Here is an 18,370-nt window from a genome sequence, read left to right on the forward strand (position 1 = left end):
CGAAGCACAAGAAGAAGAAGAAGAAAAGTCAAATACGTGTCGTTTTGGAAATTTTGTACATTTCTTGTTCTTTTCTTCTGCACACACTTCGATACAAAGCGACATTTTATGTTTGGCATTTTACAGCAGCGTCCCTGTTAGCATCGGAATTTCCCAAAGAATAAATATTTTCAAATACCCACGAAGTAGACGACAATATCGACAATGAAGAAGACACGTTCACACTTCAAACTCGAAGAAAAAGAGTCTGAGCCAAAAAGAAATATGGAAATATATTTACATTCAAATATTTCCGATAACAGATAACTGCGAAATATTTCTTGTTTTGTGTTTTTTGTGTATATGCACTGAAATTTATTACAATCCGCATCAATGAAAAAGAAAAAGGGAAGTGTGATTAAGAAGGATATTTTTCGTCCTTATTTTAAAGGAAGATTAGCCAGAAAAGCTGAGGCGTTGCTTTTTTAAAGAAATTTTTCTTCAAGGATTTCTAAGGATTGGAATTTTTAAGAATAGTTATACAAGGACTATCTAAGCGTGGATTTTTTAAAAGAATATTTCCTTCAAGGACTCTCTAAGGTTTGGATTTAATACATAATATTTCCTTCAAGGACTATCTAAGGCGTGTATTTATTAAATACTATCTTTTCAAGGACTATCTGAGGCGTCGATTTATTTAAGATTATCTTTAAGGACAATCTAAGGCGTGGACTTTTTTAAAGAATATTTTTTCAAGGACTATCCAAGGCGTGGACTTTTTAAAGAATATTTTCTTCAAGGACTATCTTATGCGTGGATTTTTTAAAGAATATTTTCTTCAAGGACTATCTAAGGCGTGGATTTTTTAAAGAATATTTCCTTCAAGGACTATCTGAGTCCTAGATATTTTCAGAAGATTTTCTTCAAGGACCATCTGATTCCTGGATATTTTCAGAAGATTTTCTTCAAGGACTATCTGAGTCCTAGATATTTTCAGAAGATTTTCTTCAAGGACTATCTGAGCCCTGGATATTTTCAGAAGATTTGCTTCAAGGGCTATCTGAGTCCTGGATATTTTCAGAAGGATTTCTTCAAGGACCATATGAGTCCTGGATATTTTCAGAAGATTTTCTTCAAGGACTATCTGAGTCCTGGATATTTTCAGAAGGATTTCTTCAAGGACCATATGAGTCCTTGATATTTTCAGAAGATTTTCTTCAAAGACCCTATGAGTCCTGGACATTTTCAGAAGATTTTCTTCAATGACTATCTGAGTCCTGGATATTTTCAGAAGATTTACTTCAAGGACTATCTGAGTCCTGGATATTTTCAGAAGATTTTCTTCAAGGACTATCTGAGTTCTGGATATTTCCAGAATATTTTCTTCAAGGACTATCTGAGTCCCGGATATTTTCAGAGGATTTTCTTCAAGGACTATCTGAGTCCCGGATATTTTCAGAAGATTTTCTTCAAGGACTATCTGAGTCCTGGATATTTTCAGAAGATTTTCTTCAAGGACTGGATTTTTTCAGAAGATTTTCTTCAAGAAGTGTCTGAGTCCTGGGTTTTTTCAGAAGATTTTCTTCAAGGACTGTCTGAGGCCTGGATTTTTTCAGAAGATTTTTTCAAGGATTGTCTGAGGCCTGAATGTTTTTTAGAAGATTTTATTCAAGGACCATCTGAGGCCTGGATTTTTTAGAAGATTTTTCTTCAAGGACCATCTGAGGTCTGGGTGTTTCAGTAGATTTTCTTCAAGGACCATTTGAGCCCTGAATTATTTAAGAATATATTCTTCACTGTGTAGTTCACTTCATGGATTTTAGATGTTTATTTGTGTTGCCATCATTCCTCCGTTGCTTTTATTAGCTACTCTGACGGATTCTTGTTGAACGGATTCACGTGATTGTGATATTGGAATTTCAACTATAAATGTGACATATTTCAATGGATTTTTATTACTATGGGGAGGTAGACGAAGAAGCCGGCAGTGTGGAAAGTTGCAAGACATTTGCAGTCAAAGACAGTCGTCAACCGCCAATGTGTGTCGACAACATCCTTTCTGCCATTTTCATTCATATTTTTTGTTCTTCCTTGAAAATCTCATATGGTATTGGTGTTGTTGTTGCTGTTGCTGATGTTGTTGCTCACATTCACATACCATCAACATCAATAAACGACGCCAAGGCACCATCAACATATCCTTTTAGCTAAAAGTTATGTGGTTTCTGTTAAATCACGTTGTTGTTGTTCTTGTTGTTGGTGACGATGATGCCATTGACTGGTGGTGCTGCTGTTGCCTATGCTTTAACATGCACCACACAACATGCTTGGCTGGCTGACTGGTGCTGCTCTACTCGTATTCGTACGCAAGTGTCACCATAAAAGCGACTTAAAAGTGCAATTGCGGTTAAGAGTGAACGATGCATATTGTTCGAGATATTTGAATATGTGTGTATGTAGGTGTATATATATTATGACACATGTGCACACACATCCAGACCTATGTGCACTCAAAAATAAATGTTCTGCTATAGAGTGGTGGAACAAGGTTGGTACAATGAAATACGGATTTTTATTGAAGTATAAAAGGTTCTTCCGGTCTTTAATTGAGGTATGTAAGCGAAGAATGCCCCACAAATGGGAGAAGCAGAAGTCGTTTTTTTGAATTTTTTTCATAAGGCGTGGAATTTTAAAGAATATTTTTTCAAGGACTATCCAAGGCGTGGATTCTTTAAAAAATAATTTTTCAAGGACTATCCAAGGCGTGGATTCTTTAAAGAATAATTTTTCAAGGACTACCCAAGGCGTGGATTCTTTAAAGAATAATTTTTCAAGGACTATCCAAGGCGTGGATTCTTTAAAGAATAATTTTTCAAGGACTATCCAAGGCGTGGATTATTTAAAGAATAATTTTTCAAGGACTATCCAAGGCGTGGATTATTTAAAGAACAATTTTTCAAGGACTATCCAAGGCGTGGATTCTTTAAAGAATAATTTTTCAAGGACTACCCAAGGCGTGGATTCTTTAAAGAATAATTTTTCAAGGACTACCCAAGGCGTGGATTCTTTAAAGAATAATTTTTCAAGGACTATCCAAGGCGTGGATTATTTAAAGAATAATTTTTCAAGGACTATCCAAGGCGTGGATTATTTAAAGAATAATTTTTCAAGGACTATCCAAGGCGTGGATTATTTAAAGTATACTTTTTCAAGGTCTATCTAAGGCGTTGATTCTTTAAAGAATAATTTTTCAAGATTGTTTTTATTTAAATATTTAAAATATGTATCAATATATTTAAAGGTTGCCTTCTGCCTCGGTCACATTTATTCTTATACATATAACACTTGCATTCAACAAAATAACACTCATACGCCACTTTAGATTTTCCATACATTTACCTTTTCAAGTAGGGGGGAAGGTTTACGGCTAAAGAAATAGCATTTCACTGCAAGTGTTTGTAGTGGTTGCACACACACACACCCAAACACACATTCACATAAATTCATTCAACCAAACAAATTTTCAAGAATTTATTTTAGATACAAATGTATGAATGCAGTATATCCATGCTCCCCACCGTGCAGCATTTGTTTGCTTAGGAATTGTGTGGTAACTGTGGGAAAGAAGGGGGGACCCCATAAATCGAAAGAAACACATTTGAAGGAAAATTTGCATCTGCATTAGGCACAAAACCTCTTCAAACTTCTTAATGGTTAAATCGTTCGTTCATTCGCCATTCGTCCCCACCGTCGCCCTCTAAAACGGCAGCGGGAATTGTAGCGTCGGCAACATCAACGGCAACCGACAAACAATACAAGGCACAACATATGTGTGAGAGGGATTTCACACACACGCTTACACCAATTTTTCTTTTATTTAGGTCTTCACAAACACACATAAACAAAGTTATGTCATTTAACATCGTCTTGAAGAACACTGAAGAGATTTCAGATAAGGGCATTGAATGGATATCATTAAAAATCGATCTCGACCTTTAAAAATCCACCGAATAGGTCGTCCCTAAAAAAAAATTCCTTCAAAAAATTCACCTTGGAAAATATTCTTTTAAAAAAACGTCCACGCCTCATATAGTCCTTGAAAAAAATTGTTTAAAAAATCCACGCCTCATATAGTCCTTGCAAAAAATTGTTTAAAAAATCCACGCCTCATATAGTCCTTGAAAAAAATTGTTCAAAAAATCCACGCCTCATATAGTCCTTGAAAAAAATTGTTTAAAAAATCCACGCCTCATATAGTCCTTGAAAAAAATTGTTTAAAAAATCCACGCCTCATATAGTCCTTGAAAAAAAAATTGTTTAAAAAATCCACGCCTCATATAGTCCTTGAAAAAAATTGTTTAAAAAATCCACGCCTCATATAGTCCTTGAAAAAAATTGTTTAAAAAATCCACGCCTCATATAGTCCTTGAAAAAAATTGTTTAAAAAATCCACGCCTCATATAGTCCTTGAAAAAAATTGTTTAAAAAATCCACGCCTCATATAGTCCTTGAAAAAAAATTGTTTAAAAAATCCACGCCTCATATAGTCCTTGAAAAAAATTGTTTAAAAAATCCACGCCTCATATAGTCCTTGAAAAAAATTGTTTAAAAAATCCACGCCTCATATAGTCCTTGAAAAAAATTGTTTAAAAAATCCACGCCTCATATAGTCCTTGAAAAAAATTGTTTAAAAAATCCACGCCTCATATAGTCCTTGAAAAAAATTGTTTAAAAAATCCACGCCTCATATAGTCCTTGAAAAAAATTGTTTAAAAAATCCACGCCTCATATAGTCCTTGAAAAAAATTGTTTAAAAAATCCACGCCTCATATAGTCCTTGAAAAAAATTGTTTAAAAAATCCACGCCTCATATAGTCCTTGAAAAAAATTGTTTAAAAAATCCACGCCTCAGATAGGACTTGAAAATATTTGCTTTATGAAATCCACGCCATATGTTGGTCCTTGAAAAAAATTGTTTAAAAAATCCACGCCTCAGATAGGACTTGAAAATATTTGCTTTATGAAATCCACGCCATATGTTGGTCCTTGAAAATATTTGCTTTATGAAATCCACGCCATATGTTGGTCCTTGAAAATATATCATTTAAGAAATCTACGCCTTATATTGAAAATATATCCTTTACGAAATCTACGCCTTATATTGAAAATATATCCTTTAATAAATCCACGCCTGTGTTGGTCCCTAAAAAAATATTCCTTTAAGAAATCCACGCATGCGTTGGTCCCTGAAAAAATATTCCTTTAGAAATCCACGCCTTATGTTGGTCCTTGAAAATATATCCTTTAAGAAATCCACTCCTTATGTTGGTCCTTGCAAAAATATACTTTAAAAAATCGACGCCTTGTGTAGGTCCTTGCTAAAGTCTTTTTTAAAAAAATCCACGCCTTTTGGATAATTTTTTTTGAGGAAAATCGTATCCTTTTTCCTTGTATAAAATTCCCCACCATCAATTACCGATGTTATGCAGTTAGGAGTTCCCTTTGATCGAACCCCCTCCTCCTCTTCCTCCTGAAATCATATTTATAGTGTGTAATATTTCTTTTGTGACTTTCCATATGTGTGCCGCCTCAGAAGTTGGCATGGATTTTTGCTCAATTTGCCTCTTATTTTGCTCTCTAACACTGCGCAGCTTCTTCTTCTTTATGTTGCGTTTTTATTTTTCTTTGGCAGGAAGAGTTGAGTTGAGCGAGCTGCTAACGGTGATGGTGTTTCCGCTCAATGTGTTAATATTTGAAATCACTTCAATATTGCACCGCATAAACACAATCACACACACACATAGAACTCTTCTTCTGGTTTACGATTTTTCTTAAGATGAGGATGATGACTATGACACTATTCCTTGGTCTGGAAAACCATGTTACACATGGTTGGCGAACAGAAGAGGGAAGCTGAGGTTTTGATGATGGCAATATGTGTGCATATCTGTTCCTATTTTTTGATGTTGTTGTTGTTGCTGTTGCAGTTGTGTTGCCCTTACATGTTCTGAAGATAGTGTCTGGATGTGAAAGCATTTGTCTAAATGTTTGTTAACTTAGCTCCGGATATCCGTTAAAACTTGGCTTCATTCATAGCCATACACCGACGACTCAAACCAGAGGAGTTAACTCAGCTTCCCTGCCAATCTTATCCAGCCTCTCCCCTCTACATAATAGAATTTGTGAAAAAGTTTTTCTGTTAGAATTTTTTCCTGGTATCTTGTTCTTCTTCTTTTTTCCTTATAATCAGCTTCTAACTTAGTTTAGCTGTCTTTGCCAAAACATTGAACAGGAGCAGCAGGAAGAGAAATGAACAAAATTTTTGAAATAAAAAATTATTAGAAATGTGTTGCTGCTGCAATATCGGTTGGCAGTTGGTTGGTTGGAGGTTGGTTGCCTCTGGCCTGACTTCAGTTGCCTGCTTGCTTTGCTTGTTTGTTGTTGAATCTTCTGTGGTATCTGAAGTTTGCCTCTAACTGCAATATCCGTTGCGTATGCATCGATTTAATGAAATTTATTATATTTTGTTAGCAAATAAAAAGAGAGAGAGTGAGCGAGAGAGCGAGAGAGAGGAGATGAACACAACACACACCAAAAAGCCGGAAAAAGTTTGGTTTCCATTTTTGTTCACTTTTTTTTGTTAAGAGATGAAGAAGAAAAAAGTGATTAGTAAAGTATTTAGTAGCAAATTTCTTTAAATTGAATTTCGAAAAAATTATGAAAAGTTATGACTTACTTTTATCGGGAAACTTATAAACATTAATGTAAGAAATTATAGAAAGACTAAAAAAAGTTCAATGGATTTTTTAAACGAATACTTTTTCAAGGACTATCCAAGGCTTGGATTTATTAAAGAATATTTTTTCAAGGACTATCCAAGGCGTGGATTTATTAAAGAAAATTTTTTCAAGGGCCTATACAAGGCGTGGATTTATTAAAGAATATTTTTTCAAGGGCCTATACAAGGCGTGGATTTATTAAAGAATATTTTTTCAAGGGCCTATACAAGGCGTGGATTTATTAAAGAATATTTTTTCAAGGGCCTATACAAGGCGTGGATTTTTTAAAGAATATTTTTTCAAGGGCCTATACAAGGCGTGGATTTTTTTTAATTTTTTCAAGGGCCTATACAAGGCGTGGATTTATTAAAGAATAATTTTCCTATTTAAAATGTTTGTTTTTCAGTTTAATTACGTATGAATGTTTCTTTTATCGTCTCCATATACATTACAATGTAAACATTTCATTTCATCCTGTTGATAATCCTAGCATAAATTAACAATAAAATTCAATCAAAAATATTTATTATTAGAACCGACACACAAGCCTGGTGAAGAAGAATTTGATTAGCAAAAATCAGAATACCACAGAATAAAAGGCTAAGGCGGCATAAAGCATTCATATCATCTTGACGAGAAGCTACACCATTCTCAATACAATGATATTTATAATGTCTTTGATTCTCTCCTCCCTACCAAACTCCCTCTCCATATACCACCCTCACATCCCTATGATGCATTATGTGGCCGAAGAAGCAGTGCATCATATCTGGCATAACATTTATCTTTTCAATCCTCATTTCCAGAAATGGAATTCAATTTAAAATCTTACAACACATGTGCATCTTGTTCGTCTTGCTGTTCCCCTTCGTGTTGCTTTGTTGTATGTCAAAGATGTATGATGATGTATGCCTGCCTACAGCCCCTCTCCTTTTGTTCCAAAATAATTTGTTGAAATAATTTATTTGTACATTTCAAGAGAAGATTTTAATAACACAAAGTCCCCCCCTAGATAATATTTATGCAGGATGTTGGCTTGGTTCTTGGGGCGAAATTGAATGAATGCTCAATGGAATATGAAAGGATTAATTTTTGCGAAATGCCAAGAATTTATATGAACGACAATATGCTCATGGATTGGGTGGAGGAAGAGGGGAAGAAGATAAATTAAAGTATGAAGAATGTGTTGTGAGTCTATAAATTGTCATAAATATTTTGGAATGTATGTTGAACGATATGAGTTATTCGACATTTATTTCCGTTATAATATTTGTTTATGGGTTGGTTCGTGATTTGGTTGTAACGAAAAACATACTTAATTTTTAATTTATAAATACAATCTGATTTATAAATATATGTAAATTAACTATAACAGAGGCCTAAAATTATAAGCCTCAGGATAGAGTGGGTCGATAGCTTCATAGAGACTTGTATTGGTCCTGAAAAAAAAACCTTTTAAGCTCCACACCTATGATAGCCTATATGGATATAGGCCGCTTTACAATGCCGTTTGCCGTACGAATATCTACCACTCTAACGTGTCCATCTACACCCGGGTAAACATTTTCTACACGACCTAACTTCCACGAGGTCGGAAGGAGATTCTCTTGCGAACCACGACTAAATGGCCATTTACAATATCTCTTTGCGGAAATTTCCACTTATACCGCATATGCAAATTTTTAAGGTATTCATCTTTCCATCTGATGCAAAATTGATGAGCAAGTGCCTGGACTTTTCTAAACCGATTCACCAGCGATATCGGTTGCTCAGTTATAACAGGCTCAGGCGGAGCTAATAAAGGGGCTCCTATCAAAAAATGACCGGGTGTTAAAGCTACAACTTCTCCTGGATTATCCGACATTGGGCAAAGAGGACGTGAGTTAAGACAAGCTTCTATTCGGGATAAGACCGTGGCTAACTCTTCAAATGTGAAACGAAGATTTCGACTATATTTTCGAAGATGATGTTTGAAACTTTTAACTCCAGCTTCCCAGAGTCCACCCATATGTGGTGCACCCGCTGGAATAAATTTCCATTCTAGACCCTGCTGAATAAGGGTATCTGAAATCGATTCGGAACTTTCGCGAATGAATTGAATGAAGTTCCGCCTAATTTCACGTGAAGCGCCAACAAAATTTGTACCATTATCAGAAAATATCGTACGTGGACATCCTCGACGAGCAATAAATCGATTAAGCTCCACACCTATGATAGTCCTTGAAAAAAAAAATATTTTAAGCTCCACACCTATGATAGTCCTTGAAAAAAATAAATCTTTTAAGCTCCACTCCTATGATAGTCCTAGAAAAAAAATATTTTAAGCTCCACATCATTGATAGTCCTTGAAAAAATATTTTTTAAATTCCACGCATACGATAGATCCTGAAAAAATATTATTTTAAACTCCACGCCTACGATAGTTCCTGAAAAATATTCTCTTAAGCTCCACACCTATGACAGTCCTTGAAAATTATTCTTTAATAAATCCACACCTCAGATGGTGAAAAAATATGCTTTAATGAATCCACGCCTCAGATAGTCCTTCAAAAATATTCTTTAATAAATCCACGCCTCAGATAGTCCTTGACGACGCCTCAAATAGTACTTGAAAAAATCCACCTTGAAAAAAATCCTCAGATAGTCCTTGAAAAAATATTCTTTAATAAATCTAAGCCTCAGATAGTCCTTGAAGAGATATTGTTTTTAAAAATCCACGCCATATCCATACTTGTTGTAGTCTCGCCTTAGAGTAAATAAATAAAAATATATATCCTTACCTTCATAACAATTTCAAATCTAGAAATTGCTAACAAATTGTTTATGATACGATACTATTTCTCTCTATAACCTGTTACTTTTTTACAATTATAACTCTAACATTCGATTTGTTTGTGTGTGATTTGCTCAAGGACTATGGCCTAGCTAGAAAAAAGGATTTATGCAAACAAAAAAGAAAAGAAAATCATTTAAAATTGTCTTGCGTGTGTGCAGACAACCTGGAGGATGCCATGTTGTTGTCCTGCTGCATCTGTTGCCTACAAAGTTATTGTCTACCGGCTGACTAGCTAGATGCGCTTCGTAGGTTGGTTGGCTAGTCCTTCGCCTAGTATTGTCTTTGCTGTCCTTTCGAGTAAACTCAGAGATAGCTGCAGTATCAGCATAAATTGAATCTGAAGCAATCAAGCAAAGCAAACCAATGACGATGATGATGACGATGTCGATGACAGCCCGAACAGTAAAGGAGGACCAGAACAACAGTTGGTGTTAATGTTCGTCTGGTTGTTGGTGCTGCCTTGTAAAAAGTGCCAAGTAAACGTCTGCTCTGCTAGGTGTTGTGAGTTGTTGCTGTTATTCCAGTGGTCTTCCACTTCTTCTTCGTCTGCGTCTCATCATCACAATTCATTGTTATCACCAATACTGCTGCTGCTGTTGTCATCGTCATAACTTTATTTTTTCTGTGTCCTGGCCATTGAGGTCTCAAGTTTTTATCGACAATGTAGTTGTTGTCATTTTTTTGTCCTGTGTCCAATCCATCGTTGGTGTTGTTGTAGTTGTTATTTTGTATGCATATCCCCAAGTTTTCGAAAAGTGTCCTGACAGTTGGTGATGTGTTTCTTGGGTTTTGTTGCGGTTTTACCAAGATTAAAGAGTTTTCATTCACTCTGCTTTCGTTCAGCACACCTCTCCCTCTTCCCTCAGCATTTTTGGGTTGACCAGAAAATATCCTTTGTATTTAGTGTGATGAGGTTTGAATGGTCCTTGAAAAAATATTCATAAAACACGCCTTGTTGAATGGTCCTTGAAAAAATATTCTTTATAAAATCCACGCCTTGTTGAATGGTCCTTGAAAAAATATTCTTTATAAAATCCACGCCTTGTTGAATGGTCCTTGAAAAAATATTCTTTATAAAATCCACGCCTTGTTGAATGGTCCTTGAAAAAATATTCTTTATAAAATCCACGCCTTGTTGAATGGTCCTTGAAAAAATATTCTTTATAAAATCCACGCCTTGTTGAATGGTCCTTGAAAAAATATTCTTTATAAAATCCACGCCTTGTTGAATGGTCCTTGAAAAAATATTCTTTAAAAAATCCACGCCTCGTCTTGATCCTTGAAAAAATATTCTTTATAAAATCCACGCCTTGTTGAATGGTCCTTGAAAAAATATTCTTTATAAAATCCACGCCTTGTTGAATGGTCCTTGAAAAAATATTCTTTATAAAATCCACGCCTTGTTGAATGGTCCTTGAAAAAATATTCTTTATAAAATCCACGCCTTGTTGAATGGTCCTTGAAAAAATATTCTTTATAAAATCCACGCCTTGTTGAATGGTCCTTGAAAAAATATTCTTTATAAAATCCACGCCTTGTTGAATGGTCCTTGAAAAAATATTCTTTATAAAATCCACGCCTTGTTGAATGGTCCTTGAAAAAATATTCTTTATAAAATCCACGCCTTGTTGAATGGTCCTTGAAAAAATATTCTTTATAAAATCCACGCCTTGTTGAATGGTCCTTGAAAAAATATTCTTTATAAAATCCACGCCTTGTTGAATGGTCCTTGAAAAAATATTCTTTATAAAATCCACGCCTTGTTGAATGGTCCTTGAAAAAATATTCTTTATAAAATCCACGCCTTGTTGAATGGTCCTTGAAAAAATATTCTTTATAAAATCCACGCCTTGTTGAATGGTCCTTGAAAAAATATTCTTTATAAAATCCACGCCTTGTTGAATGGTCCTTGAAAAAAATATTTTTAAAAAATCCACGCCTTGTTGAATGGTCATTGAAAAAAATATATTTTTAAAAAATCCACGCCTTGTTGAATGGTCCTTGAAAAAAATATATTTTTAAAAAATCCACGCCTTGTTGAATGGTCCTTGAAAAAATATTTTTAAAAAATCCACGCCTTGTTGAATGGTCCTTGAAAAAAATATATTTTTAAAAAATCCACGCCTTGTTGAATGGTCCTTGAAAAAAATATTTTTAAAAAATCCACGCCTTGTTGAATGGTCCTTGAAAAAAATATTTTTAAAAAATCCACGCCTTGTTGAATGGTCCTTGAAAAAATATTCTTTATAAAATCCACGCCTTGTTGAATGGTCCTTGAAAAAATATTCTTTATAAAATCCACGCCTTGTTGAATGGTCCTTGAAAAAATATTCTTTATAAAATCCACGCCTTGTTGAATGGTCCTTGAAAAAATATTCTTTATAAAATCCACGCCTTGTTGAATGGTCCTTGAAAAAATATTCTTTATAAAATCCACGCCTTGTTGAATGGTCCTTGAAAAAATATTCTTTATAAAATCCACGCCTTGTTGAATGGTCCTTGAAAAAATATTCTTTATAAAATCCACGCCTTGTTGAATGGTCCTTGAAAAAATATTCTTTATAAAATCCACGCCTTGTTGAATGGTCCTTGAAAAAATATTCTTTATAAAATCCACGCCTTGTTGAATGGTCCTTGAAAAAATATTCTTTATAAAATCCACGCCTTGAATGGTCCTTGAAAAAATATTCTTTATTCTTGAATGGTCCTTGAAAAAATATTCCTTATTCTTGAATTAAAAAATCCACGCCTTGAATGGTCTTTGAAAAAAGTATTCTTTAAAAAATCCACGCCTTGAATGGTCTTTGAAAAAAGTATTCTTTATAAAATCCACGCCTTGTTGAATGGTCCTTTCTTTAAAAAAACGCCTTGTTGAATGGTCCTTGAAAAAATATTCTTTATAAAATCCACGCCTTGTTGAATGGTCCTTGAAAAAATATTCTTTATAAAATCCACGCCTTGTTGAATGGTCCTTGAAAAAATATTCTTTATAAAATCCACGCCTTGTTGAATGGTCCTTGAAAAAATATTCTTTATAAAATCCACGCCTTGTTGAATGGTCCTTGAAAAAATATTCTTTATAAAATCCACGCCTTGTTGAATGGTCCTTGAAAAAATATTCTTTATAAAATCCACGCCTTGTTGAATGGTCCTTGAAAAAAAAATATTCCTTTAAAAAATCCACGCCTTGTTGAATGGTCCTTGAAAAAATATTCTTTATAAAATCCACGCCTTGTTGAATGGTCCTTGAAAAAATATTCTTTATAAAATCCACGCCTTGTTGAATGGTCCTTGAAAAAATATTCTTTATAAAATCCACGCCTTGTTGAATGGTCCTTGAAAAAATATTCTTTATAAAATCCACGCCTATAAAATGTTGAATGGTCCTTGAAAAAATATTCTTTATAAAATCCACGCCTTGTTGAATGGTCCTTGAAAAAATATTCTTTATAAAATCCACGCCTTGTTGAATGGTCCTTGAAAAAATATTCTTTATAAAATCCACGCCTTGTTGAATGGTCCTTGAAAAAATATTCTTTATAAAATCCACGCCTTGTTGAATGGTCCTTGAAAAAATATTCTTTATAAAATCCACGCCTTGTTGAATGGTCCTTGAAAAAATATTCTTTATAAAATCCACGCCTTGTTGAATGGTCCTTGAAAAAATATTCTTTATAAAATCCACGCCTTGTTGAATGGTCCTTGAAAAAATATTCTTTATAAAATCCACGCCTTTTGAATGGTCCTTGAAAAAATATTCTTTATAAAATCCACGCCTTGTTGAATTCTTGAAAAAATTCTTCCTTGAAAAAATATTCTAAAATCCAATTTGAATGGTCCTTGAAAAAATATTCTTTAAAAAATCCACGCCGTATTTATCGCATTGAATGGTCCTTGAAATTGCACGGAGCAACAAAATCATGAAGACAAAGCAAAAATTGAATAAGGCGAAAAGGAAAAATATCCATAAATAATCTTGGGGCATTTAAATGTGCTTTTGTTTGCCTTGCTATTCACCATGTCGCGCGATAACACCATAAACAAGTTAACCTAAACCGCCATCTAGCCACCTCCACCAACAAAAACGGACTAGCAAATTTTCACAATCAACAATAAATAAATTGGGTTATTATTTATTGTCAGTGGACTTGTATTTTTTTCCTTTTCCTCCTTCGTCTCCTTTTACTGCTTGATCTCCCTCCATGTTATTTTATTTAGATTAAGTCACGTGGCAAGAAAGAGGACAAACATTATTTTCCATGTTATGACAAAAAGTGTAGAAGAACAACTATAAATTCTTAGAAAGTGAATATTTGTCTTTGGTGTTGGTCGCGAGTTCATGAAATTGAAAATAACAAAAATTATATTTTGAAAACAACATTAACAAGTTAAGGGAAAATAAATTTGAATCTAAGAAAAATATGACCAAATGTGTTATAACTACATCAATTAGGGAACTTAATTTTTTAAAGTAGATCAGATTTTTCAAAAGCCCCCAAATAATTTAATTTTGGAAACCAATTAAGAGACCTCTGCAGGTATTCTATAAATAGAAAACTTCCAATAGCGGTTTGGAAAAGTATTTTTTAATATGCGCTGAAAAACGTATTTCAAAAATTCGCGCTTTAAAGTAATCCTTCTTAAAATGAGCGCATTTCGATAAGTTTGGAAAAAATATTAAAAAAAAACCGTCTTAGATAGGTCTTGAAAAAATATTCTTAAAAATGGGAGATGGGAGCCGAGAATTTATCTATAAAAAATCTATCAGCCCTGGGGATCTGAACATTTTTTCTATAGAAAAAAACTATCAGTATTTGCGGTTTGAGAATTTTTTCATTCACTCTGCTTTCTGGGTAGACCAGAAAATATCCTTTGTATCTAGAGTGATGTGATATTTTTTCATCTGTTTGCCGGTTTCCCTAGTTCTTTTAAAGGTTTTGTATTTGTTATAAATTTTTGAGTTGGCCCCCCATCCTAGACGGGGTGTTCGGAAATACAACAATCCCACATAAACATTGAGAGAATATTTGAATGTTTGAAGTGGTTACATCACGTCTGTGAATTTTTTCTATAGAAAAAACTATCAGTCCTGGGATCTGAGAATTTTTTCTTTAGAAACAACTTTTAGTCGTGGGGTATGAGAATTTTTTTATAGAAAAATATCAGTTCTGGGATCTGAGAATTTTTTCTATAGAAAAAACTATTAGTCCTGAAGTTTAATTTTTTTTCTGTATAGAATTTTTTGTATAGAAAAATCTATCAGTCCCAGGTGAACTAAGAATTTTATCTATAGAAAAAATATGAGTTCTGGATTATAAGAATTTCTTATATATAGTGACTACATCATTTAGGGACCCTAATTGTTTAAATAGGGTAGATTTTTTTTAAAGCCTCTAAATAATTTAATTTTTAAACCCATTTAAGGGGACCCCCCCATTCTCGGGGTCAAAATTTTTGTTGATATAATTCGAATCTACACTGATTAAAGGATGTCGCTACAAAATTTCAAGTGAAAATCTTAAGAACTCTTGAAGATATATCCGATTTATTGTGTCAGCATCAAGTGACGGCTGAAGGGCTTCTCAAACTTTAAACGCGTTTTTCTCTAAACATTTTTTGCAAATGGCGGGCACGATAACTCAAAAACTAATAATCCAATCGGTTCCAAATTTTGCAACGTTTCTCTGGGAGTGTATAGCTCTCGTATGAACTAGGATAATGCCAATCCTTGAAGATCATCCTTATTTTTGAACTTGGTTTTTGGTAAAAAATCGGCGATTTTCCAAAAATATTTTTTCAAAGGTCCACCATTTCGTTAATTTTAGAGCGAAGTCAATAATCCTAGTTCATACGAGAGCCAGACATGTACTCTTTCTAACACCGTTGAAATTTTCGGATTCCGATGATCCAGTGAGGAGTTATCATGCCCGCCATCAAAAATAAGGACTTTTCTTTAATTACAAAAAACAACAACAAAACAATAACAAAATTTTTTTGTAAATTATTTTTCTTCTTTTTTAAATATTCAATTATATGTGTGCAAAGTTACAAACCTTAATAAGCATTGGTATTGATTTACCAGCCCATTGAAAATCTTGAAAAATTAAAATCGAGAATGGGTGGGGTTCCCTTAAGTAGAAAACTATCATTGGGTATCTGGAATATTTTTTTTTAATTCTGCAGAGAAATCTTTTTTCAATAATTCACACTTTAAAATAATCCTTGGATTATTTTAATACACGCATTTAGATAAGTTAAAAAAAGATTTTTCGAAAGAAAAAAAAAACTTTTTCATATAGGTCTTGAAAAATTATTCTGATATTTTTTTTTTTTTTTGGAAAAATATCAGTTGTGGGGGTCTGGGAATTTTTCCTATACAAGAACCTATCAGTCCTAACGAGAATTTTTTTATAGAAAAAATATTAGTCCTGTAGTCTGAGAATTTTTGATATATAGCGATGGGACTGCCATCTATCGTTGTCTAGAAACATCGCCGCATTTAATTATTTGCAGTAGATAAAGTGTTTCACTTACTTAGTTTTGGTTATTAGAATGTAAGGGGCTTCGGATGCTAAACCTTGACACGCTGTTCTAATTAATACGTGTCGAAAGTTTGTTTTTCGATATTTTAGAAAAAACTCTCTTTTTTATTTTTTCTCTCCCTTTACCGCTCTTGGGAGAATAGAACAGCCAGAAACAACGCCGCATTGATTTATTTGCAGTTGTTAAACTGTTTTCCATTTTCCTCTGGGTGGCACTATATCCTACAATTTCTATTTCGTGTTATAATCATATGATGAGGTTGATGTCGCGGTTGGTAGTATGGGGCTTCGGATGCTAAACCGTGGCACCCTGTTCTAATTAATTGGGATCGAGTGTTTTTTTTTTCGATGTTTTACCAAATACTCGGTAAATATCTCGACACATGTTTGGTATTATGAATGCGTAACTCATGTGGGCTATATCATTGTAAATTGGCTACAGAAGTGATATTATCCTACGAGAAAACTAAATACAAAGATCAAAGATCGAGACTTACATCAAAAAATGTATTTTTTATCTCTTTCGCTGCTCTTGATAGCATAAAAAACATCCACAAAACATCGTCATTTGATGACACTGCCATCTATCGTTGTCTAGAACCAACGTTGCATTGCATTAGTTGCAGTGGTTGAGGTGCGTCACATATAGTTTTGCCATTTTCCTTTGTGTGGAACTATACTCTACTATTTACATTTCGTAGTATTTCGTATGGGGCTTCGGATGCTGAACCTTGACATGTATTGGCAAATTGTTCTAATTAATTGGGATCGAAAGATTTTTTTTCGATATTTTAACAAAAACTCCGTTGATATTTCGACCCATTGTTTGGCTTTGTGAATGCGTAACTCATGTGGCCTATACCTTTGTAAATTGTCTACAAAAGAGGGGTTTATCTTATGAGAAAGCTAAATAGTAAGACTTGAAAAATGTATAGAGGGCTCTGTAAAAAAATAAATAAATACAAAAAAAAAAAAATAAATAAATAATGCTTTCCTGTTTAAAAGGGTACTATTAAGCATAAAATTTACACAAAGCATTCCCATGTGATGGCACTGCCATCTATCGATGTCTAGCAAAAAAAGATGCATTACATTATTAGTTGTGGTTATTATTTATTTAGTATTGGCGATGGAGCTGTCATCTATCGTTGATTAGAAACAATACCGCATTAAAATGTTTGAAGTGGTTGAGTTGAGTTTTTTGACATTTTCCTCCAGGCTGCGCTATCTGCTCACATTCCCAAAAATTCATTTGTGAACTTTTTGGATTTTTTTTATATGTAACATGAAAAGGATCATCATTGGAGAGGATATATTTTAATGGGAGATTTAATATGTTATCATACGATTAGACTGTTGGAAACTGCTTGAAATCCACCATAGTTAGAGGGGCAAAAAAATAAGCTTCATGTTATCTCTCATGCAGTCTCATAGTTTTACCATTGCTGAAGGCATTTTCAATTGATCATAATTGCTCATCAATTCCTGCACAATTGTGTACTCGAATTTTGGTTATTTATCGACGCAAAGTAGAACTCTGATTATCATTTTCTTAAATCGTTTTTTTTTCTGCTTAAAAATTACGTATTAATTTGTTTATACAAATATTATATGTTATAATAGACAAAAATTTTTTATCTATTTATACTTATTTTTAACCCATTTATTTTTTTTATTACAGAGTCTTGGTTTCCCATTGGCATCGCTGGTTCCCATAAACCGTACATCGGCTGAATTGCGTTACCTTTTGGGATCGCCCTGTCCGGAAGATAAAAACACCCTCATGTCGTCAAAAATTGAAGTTACATGTCAAATGAGAGCTGGTCGGGTAAGAGTTTATATCAATTTTGTTACAAATTCAAAAAATATATGTTTTCGAGTTGGCATGTGATCAGCCAGAATGAGGAATGTATCCCTTTTCTATTTCTAGTACTTGTAAATATCAAAGACAAAGACAATAATTTGAATCTTAAAATATTGAAAAATGTGGCTCATAAGATTTTAGATAGGGTCCCCAAAATCAAGAAATCGATATTCGTATGTTTTCATCGTCCTTTTGCACTTTCCTTTATATCTATGTACACTAGGGTTATGACTTTTTGACTTTTTTACAATAGGCCCTGGAATTCCAAATTACAGACACTTTGTTATTCTAAAATACAGACACTTCTGTATTGAAGGTCATGTCGGACTTTGATTTATGGGATTGCATGCTCACAAGGTTGTCAGAGGTC

The 18,370-nt window shown here is 33.8% G+C and overlaps 1 protein-coding gene across 1 annotated transcript in view; it reads left to right on the forward strand.

Annotated features, from left to right (window-relative positions):
• Positions 1–18,075, forward strand: part of LOC133331330 (cation-independent mannose-6-phosphate receptor) — an 81,913-nt gene extending 63,838 nt beyond the window's left edge. The window contains exons 11-12 of the mRNA XM_061539728.1: positions 17,818–17,964; positions 18,067–18,075. Coding sequence (XP_061395712.1) covers positions 17,818–17,964; positions 18,067–18,075 — 156 coding nt within the window. The remainder of the gene's footprint in view (positions 1–17,817; positions 17,965–18,066) is intronic.
• The last annotated feature ends 295 nt before the right edge of the window (positions 18,076–18,370 follow it).

This window comes from Musca vetustissima, unplaced genomic scaffold, assembly GCF_032173495.1.
Source record: "Musca vetustissima isolate MV318-11 ecotype Yass unplaced genomic scaffold, APGP_CSIRO_Mvet_v1 utg69955, whole genome shotgun sequence".
In the NCBI taxonomy this organism is placed as follows: domain Eukaryota; kingdom Metazoa; phylum Arthropoda; class Insecta; order Diptera; family Muscidae; genus Musca; species Musca vetustissima.